This window comes from Amblyomma americanum, chromosome 8 (genome assembly GCF_052857255.1).
Source record: "Amblyomma americanum isolate KBUSLIRL-KWMA chromosome 8, ASM5285725v1, whole genome shotgun sequence".
Lineage (NCBI taxonomy): Eukaryota > Metazoa > Arthropoda > Arachnida > Ixodida > Ixodidae > Amblyomma > Amblyomma americanum.
The window spans coordinates 96247364-96264944 of record NC_135504.1 but is presented as its reverse complement, the minus strand read 5'-3'; the positions used below and the strand labels follow the sequence as shown (position 1 = coordinate 96264944).

Below are 17581 nucleotides of genomic sequence, written 5' to 3'. Positions count from 1 at the left end.
CCGCCAGTAAACAACTATAGCAATACATGGGCTCATAAAAGACAAGAAAAAAGCATTCTCCGAAATAGTTTTCAGCAATGGCAGCATTTTTCATGTAGTGCAACCCTACAAAAGCCACTTGCATTATTGGTCTGCGTCCTTGATGTTGGAATCAGCGCATCTTGCGTATCTGTGGGCTGCAGCAGACCATAGAAAAAGCAGGAGGAAGAGAATTTTTCATTATCCTGACGGTCGAGACATCATTTTGGGCGAATTACATGACGACCGATAAAATTTCAGCATCATCGTACAAACTTATGTGCTGCAGTGCACGTGAGGAGTCGTACACTTGACAGCGACTGCAGGACTTAAAAAAATATATATATATTTTCTTTATTAAAATGAAGTGCTTAGAAAAAGTGTCCGAGCTCAAAGACAATAGATCGGACTATCACTCGAATGATGTTCGATATTTTTAAGTTGAACGTCAGTGCATACAATGTGCAATGTAACTTGTGAAAGTTTGGTGTTTTTCGCGCATTTAATATTTCGGCATGCTCAGATGTCGAGAGCTTCTGGCCAAATTTATTTTTCTTTGTATTACTACGTTGTGCAATTTTTATTGAACTTTTTGAGAAGCCTGAAAAGAAATTGTTCGTGGAAAAAATCATAACAGCACCATTTATTAGATATTGAAACCAACACATAAATTAACACAAAATGAATTTTCTTCTGTAGCCTACACTGCAGTTGGAAGAAACATGTGTAGATGCAGGAAAAGTACTAATTCCAGTTGGGCACTAAATAATTGTTTCAAGGTTATTTGTTTTTTTCCACATTCGCATTAAGTTCTATATTTTAAGAGCTGCTTAAGGAATGAAAATTTTTTTTCGCCACAAATAATGGAAGAGATTATTTTCATACGCAACCACTATTACCTCAAACTTTTTCAGAGAAATTGGAGGTGCTCGAGCTCCACACGTGGGGCATATCAGGCGAAATGACCCAGTGATGTCACTGCTATGACGCGTTTGCAGTAAAGCTGCCCTACCATCCAGAGGTGTCACTTTCAACGACAGGTAACCGCGAATCTAAAATCAGCCATCACGACGGCAAGAAGCAAGTGCAGGCCGCCTCGGTACTAAAGCGCTCTTTATTTTAGTGTGTGTTTTAGTGTAGGCAGTAATTTTACAAATAATAAATGGTATCAGAAGTGCTTTAAAATTCATATTAACATGCGTGAACCTGAGAGTTTGTCGAAATTCCTTTCGCAGGCTCTAATTTAAACCTTACCGGAAACAAGGGCACAAGTTAGGAAGAAAAATTATCGATCACAAATATACTCAAAATGTTTTGTTTCAAGCGAAAACGTGAGACCTTTCTTTGCCATGGAACATTCTTATAGTATGCGGTTTATTGACGAGTGGTACGGACACTCTAGACACGAATGGAGTAACCAAGGATGAAATTGTGCTTTAGCGCATTTTAAGGAGGCTGCCCAAGCCCCGGGGGGTGGACCTCCACGATTAAAGATACGGAATACTTATGGTCGGCAACGGAAACAAATTCGCTCCTCAAAGCATGCAAAGTTCTAGCACCTCCGATGATTTTAACCGACGTTTCACCTTAGTCTATCTTCAGACATCAAGACCTCCTTTGCTGCGTTTAAAAGCCTCCACCGATTGCTAACTGCATCAGGTTACTACGCTTTGTAGTGGGACTATACATCTGTTCCCAAAAGTGCATCTTGTTTATTTAGTGATCGAAATCTAAGCCAGAACCTGGACAACATATGCTACCCCTAAAAGGGAGTGCGATGGAGAACACACTACTTTCTTTTTACTTCTAAGCAAGCTTATTTGTGTTCGCAATGCAAATGAAGTGAAATATCTCTTGCACAGCCTTTTTTCAATTTTCTCTGTCGCAGGTCGACCTTGTACTTCTGCAACTGGCAGGAATAGATGATGGGAGAACTGGACGTACAATCCATCATTTTCCAACCTGGTCCTATCTCAACGCCACTGACACACTGTGAGTTCTTTTTTCCCCAACAGTTATGAACTAAAAGCTATTTTATGGCGTGTGAAGAAAGCTAGAGGAACTTTCGTTTGCTTCTTTTTGCAATCACGGTTTATAAATACCTTTTTTATCAATGGCCCTCCGCGTTGCCTTAGTGGCTACGGTGTTCGGCTGAGGAGTCCTAGGCCGCGGTTTCGAATCCTGGAAGCGGTGGCCGAATCTCGCTGGATGTGAAATGCACAAAACACCCGTGTATTGTGAGATGTAAGTGAACGTCAATGAACACCAGATGGTGAAATGAAAACCGCAGCCCTGCTGTACTACGTATCTCATAGTCCCGGGGTTCAGCTTTGGGACGTAAAACTGCAAGTACCGTGCCATACCAAACCATACCATACCATACACCGCAGCGGTGGCCTGGTGGTTGAGCATCCGCCTTGCATGCGGGAGGTGCGGGGCTCGATCCCCAGTGCCGCCGGGTACCCACCGGTGATACAATGGGTACAAGCCTCCTCTGGCCTGGTTCTCGGCTTATTCCGGGTGAAATTCTTTGAAAATGGGTCTTTGACCCCACCTTGAGCAAACGGAATGTACCTTGTGCCATGGCGCTCTTTGGCCGCAGATGCCCTTGTGCCATGAAAATTCATCATCACACTATACCATACCATTACATACCATACCATACCAAACCATACCATACAATAACATGCCATACCTTGCATTTGGGTGGCACAGCGCAGCCGGCGGAAAGACAGAAGAAGGAAACCACACAAAATAGGGGGTCTATGCCGAATGATAAAGATCCGCAGTGAAAACGTGAGAAGAATCAGCCCATTTCACTCTTCTGTATCGCAGGTGTGTGGAATGCGTGTGTTCAGTGGTGCATGAGCTCTCTCTATTATGTCAGCTAGTTTATATAAAACAGACTGCCCGATTTATCAGGGTTCAGCTAAGGCAACAAAACAGGTCACTCTGGGAATTAAATCATTCCCGCTTGAAATAGCTCTGTTAGGATTGTAAACATAAAGAAAATAAGGTGTGGAGACCATTAGTTACGCACACTAGCATTTCATTTCGTAGAAATCAGACAACGCGAGAATAAGTAAAGAAGTTGCTTTCCTTGACCATACATGGTGTGTTGTTTTTTCAGTATTTTCTTCGTTTTTTGTTGTAAAGGTTGTGTCATGTACTGATTCTGTGTTATTTTTTAGATAGAACTTTAAAGCAGCCCTCGTCTATGTTGTTTCTTTCTTCTGTGTTTAGTCCGGCTACGCTGTTCCACCCAGTATACAAGCACATGCGTACCTTCTCGCAACAAGTTTCCATTCTAACATTTTACATTGTTCAATTCATGTTTTCCCGGGAGCAAATATATTTATATTAAAACTAATAAGGGATCACACCGCACACGTTCTTCATTACAGCGAAACATATAGAGCGTGTCCAAGGCGGGCTCTGCTTCATTACATGGCTGCTGCAAAATCGTTCGTCAGAGGAGGAACGCACGCAAAAGAACAAGGAATAATTGGGCAGGAGACATAAGCTCCGCCTTAAGGGTATAACGCAATAGCGTAGTCGGTTAGGCTATCCATTCTGAGCAGTTTGACACCTTAGAACGCATTTTTCTTTCGGATGAATTGTTTGTATTAACAGGGTTATCAATTACACTCACTAATTTTTAATGGGCATTATAAACCATTGCATTTCCATTCATAGCGTTCTGACACCTTTGAACCTGCTTTTTTCAATATTTTAATTTTTTTCATTTCATTAATCATCAATTCAGTACCATCATTTCATTAACTCGTCATCACCTATCACACAACAATCAACCATCAATTACTAGAATGAATAATTACCATGATATACGGTTTCTTTTACGCAGCCCCCGATTAATTCTGACGCGCGGTGCCGACTACTACTACGACGCCGACGGCTTTTCGACCGAACGAACTGTACACGCTGTCGCGTAGGATGTAGAATAATATATGTTGCGAGAAAGCACGAAGATGGTTAGCATAGCGGGCGGACGAAAGCGGCACCAGTGCCTCTTATGGTTGTTTGTATTGGTCTCAGTGGAGTGCTCCCATTAAGAGTGTCACTAGATATCCCGGAGATGCTGCAGAGATCTGCAGATAAATGAAGCAACGTTAAACCGACCAAGAAAATAGAAAAAGAAAAGTTGAGGCATGGCCATTTTGTGCTCGCCAGGCAGCAGTCGAGGCTATGTACACGTGATGAACAGTTCTAAAATTAGCTCTTCACTTTTATACCGATACGTAAATCCTAGATTCACGAATTGCATTTATTAATGCCAGAGCATTATACGGCTCATCGGCATAAAACCAGTCGTCGGCTTTCACCAGCCACAGTGGTCCCAAAGATCGTAGAAAACGTCACTCTGGTATCAAAAAAGAAAAAAAAAACTTGGCGCGGGCAATTGAACTCAGGGATTTCGAACTGCTATGCGAGAATACAACCCACAGGCTACACAACCGCGCTCCTTCTTGACGAACACGGGCGAACATATTTTATGCGTTGCCTTGCGATTGTATGCTAAAGAGCAGGTGTGTCATTAGAAAGGAAGAGATAAACTATGAAAATAAATGAAAATAAAAGAAAATAAAAGAGAAATGAAAGACGATGCTTTCGTATTCAAAGCAAGTATGTAGTCTTAAGTGTTCTCCGCAATTTTCAGCCTTCGGTTGCACTGTTGTGTTGGGGCTTGTTAAGGATCTTAGATCACGCTTGTTCATTTATCCGTCCTGCATTCGAAATCATCGCCATGTCACCATCAAAAGCGTGAGTACGCCCACTGTAGAGCAAAGGCCTCTCTTGTGTCTCTCTAATTAACCCTGTCCTTTGTCAGCCGCATCCACCCTATGCATGCAAATTTCTAAATCTCATCAATCCACCTAACCTGCTGCCGCCTCCGTCTAGCTAGCCTTCTCTTTAAATACACTCCGTTACCTTTAAGGACCAGCGGTTATCTTGCCTTCGCAGTACATGCCCTGCCCAAGCCGGTTTCTTCCTCTTCTTTTCAATTAGAATGTCATTAACCCCCATTTGATCCCTCACCCACTCTTCCCGTTTCCGATTTCTTGACGTTACACCTATAATTTTTCTTTCCATAGCGCGCTGCTTTCTCCTTAACGTTAGCCTCCATGTTTCTGGCCCATAGGTGAGTAGCGGTAATATACAGCAGTTGTATACTTTTTTCGTGAGGGATATTGGTAAATGCCCTTCACGATTTGAGGGAAGCTGCCATATGGGCTCCACCCCATTCTTATTCTTCTACTTATGTCCTCTCATGATCTAGAACAACGGTCACTACATGTCCTAAGTACACGCATTCGCTTACCAATGCCAGTACCTCGAAATTCACTTCTTTTTTCAAAGTACCGATTGTTTAATCGATTCTTTTCCTATAGGACAGCCATTGAGCACGTTCATAGCTTGAAGTGGTAGAAACATGGTGAGAGTGCCGGGCAAGAGCATGGGAAATGAAAATTTTATCTCTTATTGGGCAGGCTGTTTAGATTTGGTGCTTTTCACACCACAATCGACTTGAATTGAGGCTGAGCGAGTCTAGTTAGAAACTTTATCGGCAATTGAGCTTTTAAACTCGGTAGTGTTGGGCGGATACCTGCAGCCCATTTCAAGGCAAGAAGTAAAAAGAACACGGAACTAAGGAAATTGTGACATGCATAAAGAAGGCGGACGTGTGTGAAACTGGCGTTGTGATTTTTATTGTTAGCACGAATCTTTGTGTACGTTACTAACAAAGCCACAAATATAGGCACCTATCCACGCGAATGCATACTACCACGCAACCACCCGAAGCGGAGTGAGCGGTAGAAAAGCCGCAGCCTCATTCCTGGACCACACATTTTAAGTGAATGGACGGTAGCTTTGCCAACAGAGATCTCCGTTTTGTTGTAATTCGCGCTTTAGGAGATGCACCGAAGAAGGCTATTGAGTTGTAGGAGCACCTGGCTTGTCCTGGGCCGCAAGCTCAGCCAAATAAACCAAGTTCTGTAAGCCTGTATATAAGAAACCCGGACAGCCTGCGTTTGATTTGTGCGGCGAACTTGATATGAGATTTAATGGAAATTTTGTGCGCAGAATGGAGGAACACAGGTTAAGAAAATAGGTTTAGAAACCTATTGAAACAGCAACTTGGAAAAATGCTTTGTTTTCGAATGAGGGCTCGACATTTATTTAATATGTCGATAATTCCTGAGGTTCGGCTTTAAAGGCCTGAAGCAGACACAAAAGCAAACATAAGGGAAGAGACGGGAGGGACTGCATTAGGTTGTTTCCTGTTGGTGTGCGCTTTAAGAAGCGCTGTTCGCCGGCGCACACGCTCGCTCAGCTTGCGTCGGACGCCAGGAAACTCTTGCAAACGCGCTGCGGACACTGACACCATTTCTTTTTTCGCCTCTTATACTCGCAACAAAAAGCGGCTTCACAAAAACGCCAAAGTATCAAACTGACTGATCTGTAAACAACGACGCATTGCTGGGTTGAAGTGTAGGACAGATATCAATCGTGAAGAGCAATCTTTGGACTCTCTGTTTTCACACATGTATCCACTTGCGTTTAGTTTCATTCGTTTTGTATTTTAACCTCACTTACCTAGCGTTAGAAAGGCGGTATATTCGACGGATGGTTGACGCAGAGCGTTATAAGAAATGCCTTATAGAAACGAGATCGTCATGCACAAAAACACACAAAAACAGAAAAAACAGGTTATTTAGAAATAGTTCTGCGATTATTCCTTCTCATTAATGTTCTTTAGCACCGCAGCAGTTTCATGTGTTGCGCAATCTCGATGGACCTTGCACCCCGCGAACCTTTTTTCATCTACTTTTTACATCTTTCTTCTTTCATCACTGCGGCCACCTTGGGCTCACGGAATTCAACCAGTAAGATGCTTCGAGTGGTCACGAGATCTGCAAGCGAGGAGTGCGCTAACACGCGCCTAATGTAAGCGAAGAACCTGGTTTCGCCTGTCCTGACCTCCTCCTTCTTCTTTGACGTTTTCCCTTATCCTTTTACAGCAGACGTCAACGCGCTTCTCCTTTCACCTTTATTCTTCATCCTCTCATGGAATGCGCCTGTTGCGCCCCCTAAGTATCTTTTCAGTTACTTGGATTTCCGCCTCTACATTCTTGCCCGCCTTCCTCATCGGAGCACTTTCCCTTTCTCTCCGCCCATCTCCTTTGGCCCTTCCGCCTCTTCCTCTTACGGAAGACGCCGACGGCGCTTAAGTCAGGAAAAGGGCGCTTAACAGCCGCCCTGTATAAAATACACCGGATGCCTGTTTTTTTAGTAAACCGAATTTCAGCGTCAGCTGAGGATGCGGCAAATGCTGATGACGAGATGGAGTGTTTAGGATTTCTTAGCAGCGATGAATTGGCGAGTGTAACGAAGAGTATTGGGTGGGGTTGAAGACGTACATGCGCGAGCAGCGCCGTGTTACGCACTGTGAAGCATAGTCACTCATCGATCTATACAGAGCGGGCATCAGGCGTGATAGCTACACTGAAGAGAAGCAGGGGACGGGGCATAAGTCAGTGAGGCGCGCTGCAACTATTGTCTTTCTTCCTATAACGTCACTTAACCGACAGTTCCACCCAATCAGCGTGGCATGTCGCGTGAGTCGTCTCTCTTTCTTTCCTTCTAGTACTTTCTGCTTGCTCTCCTTCAAGTTAGAACGCGACAACGACGCCGTTCCGCAACCCCAGAAACGTAGCCTTAACAGCTTGCGCTGTGAAATAAATTCCGGGGAGAAAAGTTGAGCACCATCGCTCAAACGCGAACGGTATAACAAATCTGTTTGAAAAGATGTAGACCTCAAGATACCAGCAGGTTTAAGAAATGACTGGTTTTGAGGAAGTAGCTGTATTAAGATGGGAAACAGGAAATTTTCGAATGTGCGCAACGCCAGGGGACATAAAAGATGTGTACGAGGTCTGTTAGAAATGTATCCGACCTTTGGCCGAAAAAAAAAGGGTTAACTCGAGCGTTGGAAACCTTGTAGCAGCGCTGGCATCGCCAGCAGCGCTGATGAAGAAGATCTGCCTCGCGCATCAGCGAACGCACGAGCGAACGTCTCGCGGATGACAAACAGTTATCGGGCTGTTATCATCAGCCACGTGAGCATCCGTTCCGAATCTCCTGGAAGCTCTGCTCTGCTGGGAACGATCGGCTAAGTTTCGGGTGGCTGGTTGTGGCATTTTCTCTCTGCGTCTTTGCGCGGTAAGGCAGTCGCGGTAAGGCAGTAAGCCCGGGCTTTGTCCACCCAGTCTCCCGGCCAGGGGAGCTCCCTCTGGTCGGCTTTTCTGCCCACTGATCTCCTGCCGTTGGAAGCTTTTTTGCGCAGTGGTGTCGGCAGTATCCCTGTCGCGCTTGTGCCTAAGGATGGTGGTGCAATCAAGACGAACAACCCTGGTGCTGTTCGGGCTGCCCTCCAATCGGCGACATCTCATTAAGAGTCAATCTCAGAGGTACGCCAGTTTGGACGCGGCGGGATTCTGTGCAGATCGCCAGACCTCGCATGTGTAAGAGTTTTGCTAAACTCCTCATCCTTTGCCTCTCTTCGGGTACGTTCCTTCATCCCTTCACATCTCGCGTGCACGAAAGGTATCGTACGAGGCGTAGACTCTTCCCTGTCCCCAGCAGAGACTCTTGAGCTTCTGTCGGCTGCAGGTGTTGTTGCTGTGCACCGCTGTAGCCGGGATGTAAACAACTTGCGAATGCCCACTGAATCAGTGATTGCTACCTTTGCCGGCACTTCCTGCCCCTCTGAAATCAAGGCATGGCCTCTAATGTTTCGGGTAGACCCGTTATCATCTCGGCCTCTGCAGTGTAACAACTGCTGGCGCTATGGACATAGCGCCGGCGGTTGCAAATCCAACTTGAGGTGTTGCAACTGTGGGGGTGGTCATTCAACGAGCACCTACTCTGGTAAGAATGAGAAGTGTTGCCTATGCGGTGGTGCTCACTCTGCAAACTACTCAAATTGTCCCTCTCGAGCTCAGGAAATCCAAATTCTGGAGATAACTGACAGGAAACGCTGTTCGCGCCGTGACGCTATTACAGAGGTCAAAGAACGTGCCCACGGTTATGCCGGTGTGACCGCTCGGCAAGGTGTCATGTTAGACTCAACGCTGTCCCAGGCAATTGCGGCTGCTGGGGAGGCTTCCATGTCTAAAATGGTAGAAAAGATTGTCGCAAGTGTGTCGGAGTGCCTTAAAAACGTTCTAGCGACTCAGCTTACACATGCCGTGCAGGCCGGTTTGACACCTCTTTCGACAGCAATTCCCTCTCTTCTTATCCGGTCTCCAATTCCAGTAGCATCACATCCCCAGGAACAAACTTCTGCCCCTTCCGCTGTACCTACCTCGGGTACTTCGAGGAATGTCGGTATAATCTATGATTCCGAGATGGTGGAGCCTGATGCGCGGCTTCTAAAGCGCAGCGGATCCCATGTCTCATTCGTTGTCTTCTCTGGGCACCCAGCCCAAATCAATGAATCAGCAGCTTTGCACTAAACCTAATGATACCATTTTGGAGCAGGCAGTTGCTGCTGCTAGACTTTCGCAACCAAAGCGTCGTTGCGAGTTTTATATTGGAACTGTCGCTCTATTCTTTCCGCTTCGACAAATTTACACTGCATTTCTACCCAGCTTAATCCGGATGTCATAATTCTTCAAGAAACGTGGCTTTCAAACGACAAACATTTTCATATAAAAAATTACCGTTCATTTCGCCTATACCGCCAGTCAAGAGGTGGGGGTTTACTAACTTTAGTCTCTTCAAAATTTTGCCATAGCGCGATGGTATCTTTTAACAAATTTCTCCTGACTGTGAAATTTTGGCACTAGACTTTGTACTTCCTGGGTGCTCTCCATTTTCAATAGCAAATTGTTATTTCCCCAATGGAGTCCAGGATGTTAGACCTCTGGACTTTTTACTCGCTAACTGTAAAAACCCAGTTCTCGTGGCTGCGGACTTCAATTCTCCCCATGTGTCGTGGGGTTTTAGGACTAATACATGCGGCAAGCGCCTTTGGGACTGGGTTTCTGATCACAACCTGATGTGCTCATATTCAGGATCGGCCAGTTATCTTCGCTCACACACTCAATCTGTTTTAGATCTCACGTTCATTAGTCGTGGAATTGGCGTAACGAATTGGTCGACTGTTGATAGCGGCACATCAAGTGACCATATATCTATTCATTTTGATATCATATGTCGTGTTACTCCGGCGTCTTCTCAGTTGCGGTCACATGTAAATTATGACAGATTTCAGACGGCGTTGCGCTCTGCCCTTGCTTCAGTGTCTAACATCGCCGAGGTCCACCAGTCAGCCAGCATATGTCTGGCTACAGAGGAAAGCCGTAAAAAGTCGGTGTTCCTGGTGAGGCCAACAAAAGGGAATTCTTCTAACTGGTGGAACGGGGATTGTACAAGAGATTACAGGCGGAGGAAGGCAGCATGGAAAAAGCTTCTTCATAACCAATGCCCGAATAACTGGAGTGATTATAAATTTATTGCAGCCACTTTAAACGCACAGTTTTTCGCGCGAAGAAAAAATATGACTCAGAACACTTCGATTATCTTTCAAAGGCAGGCAACCGACGTGCACTATTCGGTTTTCTACGGTCTAGGAAATAGCCCATGTCATCTCATGATTTTCAGTGATTAGTTATGTCACCTGAAGAAGCTATCCAGGCGGTTGAATTAATTGCCACAGGCCTGAAAAAGCGGTTCTGGTCTTAACTACCTTTGCGCCCATCGTTGATTTCACCAGTCGTGCCAAATGATTCCTCACAAGTAAATCTATCAGAGCTTTCACAAGTTGTCCAGGGATTGCCAGCTGCTGCTCCTGGTCCTGATGGTGTTACTACAAAGATGCTCAAGATTCTATTTGAAGTGTCTCCCAACTCCTTATTGCACCTAATAAACTACTCTCTCAAACACGCTTGGATACCTTCTGAGTGGAAGCTGTGCAAAGTGATCCCTTTACTTAAAAATCAGGATGGAGGCTATGAATTGGATAATATTAGGCCAATTTCTTTAACATCAAACGTGGTAAAGTTGATAGAAAGGGTGTTACTAATTCGGGTGTCAGCCATTGTGAACCGCAAAACTATACTCAGCCCGTGCCAACTCGGTTTCCGACCACGGTGTTCGATATGGAATGTACATGCTGATCTTGAGAGCAGAATTCTCCTTGCTCGTCGTCAATGCCTGGTCGCGGCTTTGGTTACGTTAGACGTCGCCAAAGCTTACGACAGTGTAGAACACTCCATCCTGATACACAGGTTAGTCTCTTCAATTTCCAGATTATATAGTCGCATGAATATCTGCATTTATTTATAACAGGGAATTCTTTTGCGCCCAAAATGGTGTTCATTCAGAGAGGTACAGACAAACGCGAGGTTTACCGCAAGGAGCTGTTCTTTCTCCTGTGCTCTTTAATATCCTGTTGAGCTCAATTCCTCTCCACCGCCATGTACGCACTTACGTCTATGCGGACGACATTGCGTTTTTTGCTGCTGCGCCGGATATACATTCTCTGTATGGTCTGTTGCAGTCATATCTGAATACACTTGAGCACTGGTTGAGCGCATTACACTTGAAGTTAAATGTTGGCAAGTGCGCCACTCTTGTCTTCCCTGTATTCACTCCTGTAGTGGTCTCTCTCACTTGCCAGTTAAAAATATTACCGCAGGTTCAGCCCCTAAAATACCTAGGGGTCATTTATGACAACACACTCACCTGGTGACCTCACATTGACCATGTCGCGGCGAAAGGGGCTCGTGCCGTGGGCATGTTACGGAGATTATGCCATCACCGGTACGGCATGCGCAGAGATGCGCTATTAATGATTTACACTGTGTATGTCAGGCCAATTTTAGAATTTGGATCAGTGTTGTTCTCAGGCTCGGCTACATATAAACTTCGTCCTCTCGTCCTTTTAGAGAGGGAAGCACTTCGCATGTGCCTCGGCCTTCCAAAATTTTTGGCTATCAATGTGCTGTACCTTGAAGCCCGCATTCCGTTTCTTTATCACGACTTCAATTTTTAACTGTGCAAACTTACCTCAGGATCTGTGAATCCCATTTCCACCGTTCCCAAACCATTTTCTCTTCTCAGCCGACCTCCTTTTTTGGTGTCCCCTGGTCTCGTTTCAATTCCCCTCAGGTAGTGTTTGTGCAAAGATTACTTCAGCCTTTAGATGTAAACATTTATGATATCCTTACTGCGCTTCGCAATGGGCCCGCTATCCACATTGTTTTCGGCGACATATCCCCAAAAAATGCAAAACGCTTGCCACCGAGTATTCTAAATGGCCTTCTAGAAGATCATCTGAGGACCCTACCTACAGATATAGCAATTGCCACTGACGCATCACAATGCAATGAAAAAACAGGTGTGAAAATATTTTGCTCGCATTTAGACTGGTCCTTTTCACTGCGCCTTCCAGATTTCACCCCTACTTTTCAAGCAGAGTTTCTATCAGTTGTACTTGCTCTACGCAAGCTAGATCCCTCTATTACAGCAGTTGCAGTAATTACTGATTCTTTATTTTTGTGTTCGTCCCTCGCTGCACATGTTGACGGTCCCATTTTAACAACTTTCTTATTCCTACTTCCTCCGCATTTGATCCTTGTTCATATAGAATGGGTTCCCGGTCACAGCAGTGTGACAGTAAATGAGATTGCTGACAATCTCGCAAAGGCTTCCCTCAGCGGCCCCGTGTTGCCAATCATCCCGGCTACAGCCTATATTACAGGATCTAGATTTCGGTGACGTGAGTTTTTAAGCACGCAAGACACATCACTTTTAACATCGGCGGATTATGAGCACCTTAAATATTATTGGAACAGGACAATTTGCTGCTCTCGGCCGCTTGAAGTGTCACTGACGAGGCTGCGCTGCCGCATCCCCCCTCTAAATTTCTACTTACACAAGTCGGGTTTGGCGCTTTCTCCCCTTCGTGAATTTTGCTGTGATCCTGAATCGATAGAACATTTTTGGCTGTATTGTCGCCGATTCAATTTTCTGAGAAAAAGGTTGCTGGAGGAGCCCTTGCAACATCTTGGCCTTAGTTTGAGCAGCCCGCTCTTGCTATCATTTGGCGCCACCACATTCGGGTTCAGCCACAGATCTGTTTGTACCGCTGTTCTAAATTTCCTGATAGAATCTCACCGACTGCCTTGCTAAGTGTTCCAAACTTTTCTTTTCTATCAATTATTACATTTTGACTAAATCATTATTATTCAATCCCTATCTATATTATTATTCTTATAATTTTGAAATCAAAACTCAAATCCCTTTTCTATTCATGACGAAGAATTCACCGGTGTTGCGCTCCCATGTGCTTTTCCTTTTAACTGCGTTCAGGTGAATAGCCACCCGATTCTTGGCCGATCCCCCAGTGTGGGTATGTGCCATCTTTTGATAGGCTAACAACAACATCAACCAGCCCGGCCAGCCAGCCACGTCAACAGCCCACTCCACCGTCTCAGCCGCCGCGGCTACCCGGACGTCAAATAAATGTGGACTTCTCACCACATCTGGTGACGACGGACGACAGCTTCGACACACGCAACGCCGCGCCCACTGGCTCTGCGCTCCTGCCCGCCTTGTTCCTCCACTTGCGCTTGCCGCTGCACGCCCGCGGTTCGCACCCGGCTTTCGTCAGCTTTTCGTCGCCATGTACGCACCTCCCATCGCATCCGGTGAGCTCCTTCAGCCGTATCAGCGCCCCTTCCTTCCTCGGCTGCCCGGCCTGCCCGCTTTTTATGCCAGGGACCCCGTTTTGTGGCTGTCGCTGCTGGACTCGCACTTTCATGTCCACAACGTGTCCAGTCAGCTGCTGCGCTATCAGCACGCCAACTGCGAACTCCCACCCGGTCTCCTAGCACAGCTGAGGTTGCCGCCTCCTGGCGCAGACATATACGCCGAATTCAAGAAGAGCCTGACGGCATATTTTGGCTTGGAGCTCCCACCGACTCTCTACGCTCCTGTTCCCGACTCCACTGCGGCGCCAGTGGACCCACCATCCCTGGCCGCATTCCCTACCCGAGCTGTTCCGGCTTTCCCCCCGACCGCTCCTCCATCGGCGCCCCTCCAGACACCGGTCCCTCCACAGTCTCCGCGACCGCATGAGCCCCCATCCACGGTTCGGCAAGTGCCACGTGACCACGCGTTGGTCTCTCGCCCACCTTCACACCCAGCTGTCTCGTACTACACCGCCGTCTCTGCCAAGATTGCTCCAACGGCGCCTACGGACGACCATCCACCTGCGAGCTCCCGTCCCACGGCGCCTCCTGCCCAGACCTGTTTCCCAGCTGTGGCACCTGCCCTTGGACCATCAACGGCAGCACCCTCTCCCGACCCGGGCGAGTGAACCCAACTGTCCTTCCTGTCGCGAGGTGCACATGCACGCCACACCTGAGCCTTGTTGCGCCTACCGCGCCACCCGAAACGCCTGCCACGCATCCCTGCCCACCTGGCGCTTTCACCACTGCATGTGCCTCCGCGACGGCCGAGACAGCCTCAGCAGGTGGTGGCATGCTTGTGATGCATTCCAGCGTGCCCCATCCAACACCTTCTATGGACTCGGCCCTTCCGTATCCTTTTCAGTCCGACAAGTACTCCCCGGACTTCCATCTTTTCCCCCAACAACCGGTCCCAACGCCACGGTGAGCTCACTTTTGCAGCCATTCAATACACCCTGTCGCCCGGCCAGCCAGCCACGTCAACAGCCAACTCCACCGTCTCAGCCGCCGCGGATACCGGGACGTCAAATAAATGTGGACTTCCTACCACAACCTAATCACCCTCAAAGCAGTCTCCCTGGGACTCGACACACTTCTCCCAGCGGTGTTGCCAATGTTGGAAGCATTCCGAATGAGGTTTTGCTCAGCTGTCGTTGCAGCCATGATGTCCTATCTTGTCTGAAATCGCGCTCCTTTCAATGGCCTCTCGATTTTGGGAAACAGCCAGTTGTCACAGAGTGCCATACCAGGAATTTAAGGAGCCTGTTGAACTACAGGAGTCTTGTTTTTCGCCAAAGAAGTCTGAATCAGATGCGAGGAAGGTGGAAGAAAATTGTCGTGATGGATGCGCCAATTTCCTGTTGACCGCAACTCCGGTCTCTTGGGCCGCACAGCATCGAGTAGGCGGCGGAGGAAATCCCTGCAGTACTCTTTGGTGATTGTTTGACCCTGTGGTGCGCACTCATGGTGGTGTACCACACCGCGTAAGTCAAAGAAAGCAGTCAACATCACTTTGTCGTTGCTGTGCACTTGGCGGGCCTTGTTTGGTCTTGGTGACGTGGAATGCTTCTACCGTTACGACTCGTACATGGCGGAACCAGCGAACCTGACGCAGGTCAAGAGGAAGGAGGCACGCACACAAGACCGCTGGTTTTGCCTGGTCAGTAGTATTGGTCGGGGAAATCAAGACGTAAGCGCGAGCAGCTGGAAGCGTTTTTAGCCACGAAAAATAAGCAGATATGAGTAAACGATCCTTCAGTCGCAATCACCAAAAAAGGAATTTCAGTTTTTATCTTCGTAAAGTTTTCCTTCACTTTGTTGAGATTGTGCTCTTGCGCAGTAATGATGTATATTTCTGAATGGCAAAAAAAAACCAGCTGTATTGTGCGTGTGCCTGCTTGTTCTTGTCCTGCGTGAAATTCGCTGGTTTCGCCATGTGTGCATTATGAACCAACCAGCTCAGCAATTTACTCGAAGGATGGTGCATTTGCTAATGTAGCTGGACAAAGGCGATCGGGGCAGTGTATGTGACGAGACTGAACGATGCTGAGTATCTTAAGTGCGAGTGAAAATTAATGGAATATTAAGGCACGACCACAAGTTTTTAGGCTTCAAATCCGATGGCAGTTTGTTGAAGTGATGCTTTCGCAGCGATATTGCTCTTTCTCAGCTCACTTTGTTGCTGTGATCCTGGCGGGTTTTATTCATACCAAACAATTCTAGACTAAAGCATTTTCGTTATCGCCAAAAGCGTTTCCCATCGATTTCCCATGGAAGCCCTAACTCTCCGATGCGAACGATGGAAACACTATTAGAAAGAACGACATTGCTACATATTGGAAGAATGTACCATTAGGCTAAGTTCAATATTTTTCATTACTACCTTACAGTTTTATAACATTAAAAGTTTTGTCCAAAAATGTTGGGCATGCGAAGACAAATATTCCAGTTAGAGCCCTTGAACTGGACCTTTTTTAATTTGTTCATACGCCAACTCAGGAGCACAAAAATTCACAACCACCGCTTGATCTGCTTATGCGTTTTATGACGTATTACCTCTGTTAATGAATGTCAAAAACGGTTTTATTTCAAAACTGAGTGATTGGCCTCATGGGGTCCCAGAGCGACTCAGTCAATGAGGAACACCCTAGTGCAGGGCTTCGGTTAATTTTTACCACCTGGGGTTGTTTAACGAGGAGTGACAACGGCCCGTACACAGGCCTCTAGCATTTCGCCTTCATCAATTGCGACTGCTGCGGCCACGATCGAGCCTGCGTCTTTCGGGTCAGCATCCGAGCGCCATAAGCACTGAGCCAACGTAGCGGCTCCAACATTAAAGGCACACTAAAGAGGAATCTGAACTCGTCTTTTTACCGTGGGAACTCTATCTGCACGTTCCGGGCATTCTTATAAACTTCGAATTGTTATCCTGGGCGGCTGGTCGCCCTAATTAAATCGGTTTAAACGTCTTGGTTCCCGCCTTTCTTTGAACTGAACGCAGTAGGTAGGCGGAATCAACCACCGCGTGGAGAGCCTTCAGCCAGTCCAATGGCGGCTTCACTTTCGATTTTATTTTGTCTTCGAGGTTCCTGTGAATAAACACTTTCTGTCACAGACACTATAGCCGCAAATTAGGCCCACAGGACTAAAATTAAACGTGTACTCTTTGATTTACGTATAGCTCCGCCGATGGCAGATCGGCAAGCCGCAGCGGGACTGGCTGACGCGTTGGTTGCCTCCTCCTACCTACCGGGTTGAGTTCAAAAAACGGCGGGAGCTGGAACGTTTAATCCGATTTAATTAAGGCAATCGGCCGCACAGGATAATAGTTCACAGTTTCTAAGAATGCCCGGAGCGTGTAGATAGAGTTCCCGCGCTAAAAGGACAACTTCAGATTCTTCTTTAGGGCGCCTTTAAGAGAGTGCTGCCTATCCAAAACACGTGCGTGTATAAAATGCTATCACTTATCTTACAGGCGTAAGATAGAATGTGACACATTGAACGGAAGCTCAGCCCGTAACCAAGCTGGGAGATTTCCACTTGCAACTCCGTGCCACAAGTGGAGTACAGATGTATGGATGGCAAAGTAATGTTCGCCGGTCACGGTTGTTTCGAGCTGATACGGCATAATTTTATTGTATGACAATTTCTTCGTAGTTTAATACTTCAATCACTCTCCATTATGGAAGGTAGCATACGTACGAAATAAGCACTCCAGATAAAATTTTGGCATTCTCATAAGGAGTCTTCGCTCCTGTTTTGTGGATTATATTCTTGCAGTC

The 17581-nt window shown here is 46.5% G+C and overlaps 1 protein-coding gene across 3 annotated transcripts in view; it reads left to right on the top strand.

Moving 5' to 3' along the window:
* The window catches only part of LOC144102009 (putative phospholipase B-like 2), a 62721-nt gene that overhangs the window by 20014 nt on the left and 25126 nt on the right, over positions 1–17581 (top strand). For all 3 annotated transcript variants that reach the window (XM_077635257.1, XM_077635256.1, XM_077635258.1), the window contains one exon: positions 1907–2010. In XM_077635257.1, the coding sequence (XP_077491383.1) occupies positions 1907–2010 (104 nt within the window). The remainder of the gene's footprint in view (positions 1–1906; positions 2011–17581) is intronic.